At 63.0% G+C, this 4,126-nt stretch overlaps 1 protein-coding gene across 1 annotated transcript; it reads right to left on the bottom strand.

The window, feature by feature from the left end:
- Window positions 1-232: 232 nt before the first annotated feature.
- LOC117888432 (galactoside 2-alpha-L-fucosyltransferase 2-like) lies at window positions 233-3,040 on the bottom strand. The gene is made up of 2 exons (XM_034791795.1): window positions 2,834-3,040; window positions 233-1,382 (listed from the first exon to the last, which is right to left on the bottom strand). The coding sequence occupies exon 2, from the start codon at window positions 1,345-1,347 to the stop codon at window positions 298-300; it is 1,050 nt and encodes a 349-aa protein (XP_034647686.1). The 5' UTR covers window positions 1,348-1,382; window positions 2,834-3,040; the 3' UTR covers window positions 233-297.
- Window positions 3,041-4,126: the final 1,086 nt, after the last annotated feature.

Raw genomic sequence — 4,126 nt, 5'->3', positions numbered from 1 at the left:
GTGGCCAACCTAAGCCTGAGAAGGAGCCAGAATTTACCATTGTACATTGCCAAAGAGCCACAGGAATACGGCAGCCGCCCCCCATCAGCTCCCTCCCCCCCCCCCCCCCCCNCCTCTCCTGATAGGTTAAACAGAAATATTGCCTTTTAGCTAATTCTCAGTCTCTTCTACAGAAGATGCAAATTAGTGGCCTGATTCTATTCTCCTCCCCCCCCCCCCCCCCCCCCCCCCCCGGCTCCTCGCCAAGTCCTGGCGGGTGGATCCCGTTGGCAGCCTGTGGCCACCAGCTGAGCTCCTTTAGCCAGTCGCACCACCCCGCAGCGGGGAGAGATCGGCGTTGATCCCGATCCACTGGGGCAGGAAGGCAGCTGCAGGCTTGAAGATCTTGAGGAAGGGGGAGTCGGGGAGGGTGTAGTTGGCCAAGTAGATGGTCTCCCCCCCAGCCAGGTAACCGGCCCAGATGCCGAAGGTCCCGATGGTCATGATCGTGTGGTTGCAATGGGCCAAGAGAGCAAAGTCCCTCCCCGGCGACGACTCCTTCCCGTCCCCCGAGAAATACACGTCCCCCCGCGAGGCGTTGATGTTCTCCCGGCACCACTCCATCCCGTTGCTGGTCACCACAAAGACCGGCTCCTGGTACTTGTCCCGGAAGTAGCCCATGGCCTTCTCCAGGTAGGCCTTGTCTGCCACCACCCCCTTCCAGTGCGTGGCCATCTCCTGGATGTAATCCCCCCTCCGGACGTGGACGCCCACGTAGGTCACTTTCCGGCGTTGCCCACGCAGCCCGGCCAGGTACCGGTTGGCCTCCTCCTTGATGTGGTCGTGGAAGGAGAATTCCTGGAGGATCTCCTGCCGGAGGTGGTGGTAGAAGGTCCAGGAGCAGGGGTAGCCCGTCAGCCGGACGTATTTCCCCTCGATGTGCCTGTACTCCTCCGACATCCAGTCGTGGAGCTCGTAGTTCCTCCACGGGACGCTCCGGACCACGTCGCTGGAGACCACGGGCAGGGTGATGCGGAAGAGCGGCGCCAGCTGCCGGTGCATCTCTGGGAGGATGTAGGCCTGGCGCCCGTTCATCTTGGCCAGGGCGTAGAGGGTGGCGTATTCCCCCATCTGGTTCCCCAGGCGCCCGATGGAGTTCACGGTCCACATGCCCCACTCTGTTGGGGGTGTTGTGGCGGGAGGCATGGCTGGGGACCCCTTCATTGTATTTGGGGAGGGGAGCCTCTGCCATGCGGAGGGGAACCGGCTGCTTACGTGGATGAGGAAGGAGAAGGTCATGATGGCCAGCAGGCAGACGGTCACCTTGAGGAGCGTCCGGAAGGGGACCCAGGAGCCCGGGGCAGTCATGGCTCCCAGCGATGATGAGGGAAGGAGATCCCAGCCTGGGGGAGGGGGGTGAATAGAAGGGAAAGTGTGTGGGGGGGAACAGGGGAGGGAGGAAAGGGGGGGGATGGATAGGCAGGTGGTTAGAGGACAAGGGGGAGGGGGTCTTCCTGGCCCAGGTACCTCTGTTCCCAAAAGGCCTCCGGCTGCCAGCACAGCCCCGCCCCCATGCTGCCCCCCCAGCCCAGCCGAGGGACCGGTGACCCCAGCTCCAGCAGGACGCGTGTTGTTGGGGGGAGCAGAGCCACTGCTTGATCCCGGATCGGCCCCTTCAGCCACAACCCAACCCAGGGGCAGGCGAGAACAGTCAGAGCAACAGTGTTTCCACCCCCCCACCCCCGCCAGCTCTGCTGGTGCCCCTCCAGCCTGATCCGCAGCCCCCCCCGCTGAGAGAGAACCCAGGAGTCCTGGCTCCCGGCCCCCCCTGCTCTAACCACTGGACCTCACTCCCCACGCAGAGCCAGGGAGAGAACCCAGGAGTCCTAGTGAGCTGTGGTGGGGAAGTGGGGGTCACTGGGGCAGAAGGGGGCTGTCATGGTCACAGATCACACTGACTGCCAGGGGAGGGTGCCCCCTACCGAGCCTCCTGCCCCACTCCCTGCAACCCAGCGCCCCCTGGGGCCGGGTGGGGGGACGACGATGACGACGTCCTCTGGTTACCTAGAATCGCTGAGTTTTAGCCCTTGGCCCCCACCCAGAACCTCAGCAGTGGCGGGGGCTCAGCCGGCACCTATGGGGTATCAGACAGGGGGGGCACTGAGAGATGTGGGGTCACGGGAATGGAAGGGTGGGGGGAGGGGATGGAGAGGGAAGGGAAATGCGGGAGGGGACGCAGGGAGGGGAAATGGAGGCAGAAGAGGAGGAAGGAAGTAGCCCCCAGCGGAGGAGTGCGGGGCAGGGTGGGAGGTTTCCGAGCCGAGGGGCAGGACAGGAGCGAAGCCGGGTTGGGCCGGGCCGGGCCGGGGAGTCTGGGGGCTGAAGGGATCTGGGGGCCGAGCTGGGGTGACACCCCCCCTGCGCTCTCCCTTGGGCCTGCGGCCGAGGTCCCAGCCCTGGGTCTCTGGGCCCAGCTGCACCAGGCCTGTCGCCACCCCCGGACGGACGGTTTGGGGAAGTCGAGTCAGGCCAGTGTCAGCACCCCACGCCCCGGTCCCACAGCACTCAGAGCAGGGGGGCCTGGGAGCCAGGACTCCTGGGTTCTCACCCCGGCTCTGGCAATGGGGCGACTCCCCTTCAAAGCTGCCGGGCTCCAACCCTCCTCCCCCAGCTCTCGGGGCCCCGTCCCCATCCTCCCCCTGCCCCCGTCTCTGTTCCCCGGGTCAGGTCGCCTGCTGCCGTGCGAGTGAGCTGCTCTGCAGGGGTTACATCCTGCCACAGCTTCCTGAACCAGCGCCTGGGCCGGAGCTAGACGTGAGGAAGTGTCACCGCCGGTAGGGGAGGCGTTACTCACCCCCATTCGCCCGGGGGGGTGTTTCTTGATGCTTTTCGCAGCCCCGCTCAGCGCAGACAGGGGGCGTCCCGCGTCCCAACCTGGTCCTGGCACTTCCAGGTCCTCCGACCCTGAGTCGCACACGTGGCGACGCCCGGCTGACGCATTTCCTGTCTACAGCTGGCTTCCTCCGCCGGCTCCGGCGCGCCGGCTGCAGCCATTGGCCTCTCTCGGGCGAGTGGAACTGGGACGCGTCTGGCCGTAAAGAAGGGACCAAAAGACACCTCGTTATCTCTGGGCTCGCGCGGCTTCACGGCCGGGGTTCGGGCCCCAGGTCCTGCCCCGGGCTCAGAGCTCCAGACTGGCTAGCGCTGCTGGGAGGGCTGGCCCCAGGGGGCGCGGGGCTGCGCGGAGCGGGGGGCTCAGCAGGGGGCGCTCTCTCCTGGGCACCAAGGCTGGGCTTTAGCGACCGGGGTGGGGGCGGGTCCCGTCCCTCTGACCCCATGACCTGAGCTGCCTGGTTCTCAGCCCTCTCTGACCACAGGCCTCTCTCTGCCCCTACCTGGTGCTTACAAAGGGTCAGAGAAAACAGAAAACCAGGAATGACAGATCGGATTTGTCTAAGGGTTCGTCTACAGGGCGAAATTAATTCCAACTTATTCGATTCGAATTTTCGGAAGCGATTTGATACATTCGGGGTTGTGTCCCCCCACTAAAGCGCGTGAATTCGGCGGACTGCGTCCACAGCACCGAGGCTAGCATCGAATGGCGGAGCGGTGCAGTGTGGGAAGCTATCCCACCGTTCCCGCAGTCCCCTCCGCCCATTGGAATTCTGGGTTAAGCTCCCGGTGCTTGATGGGCAAAAACATTCTCGCGGGTGTTTCTGGGTGTGTGTCGTCACTCGCTCTTCCCTCCGTGAAAGCTACGGCAGACGCCATACTGCCAGCAGACGGTGCACCGCCTGTCTCCTGGTACTAAGAAAGACGGGAGGACCTGCGAGGTGGATTCACTCTACTCTTTTATCTAACCATTTCCCACCTTTTCTCGGCTACCGTGAACCGAACAGCACAGCTTCCGCCGCAAACTCTGCTCTCCCGCTCTTGCATCGCTAGCTAATTTCTCCATGTTGGAAAAGAGGAGACTAAGGGGGGATATGATAGAGGTCTATAAAATCATGAGTGATGTAGAGAAAGTGAATAAGGAAAAGTTATTTACTTGTTCCCATAATACAAGAACTAGGGGCCACCAAATGAAATTAATGGGCAGCAGGTTTAAAATAAATAAAAGGAAGTTCTTCTTCACACAACACCCATT

This window comes from Trachemys scripta, chromosome 16 (assembly GCF_013100865.1).
Source record: "Trachemys scripta elegans isolate TJP31775 chromosome 16, CAS_Tse_1.0, whole genome shotgun sequence".
Taxonomy (NCBI): Eukaryota; Metazoa; Chordata; order Testudines; family Emydidae; genus Trachemys; species Trachemys scripta.
The sequence above is the reverse complement of the archived record's forward strand: the minus strand, read 5'-3'. Positions and strand labels throughout refer to the sequence as shown.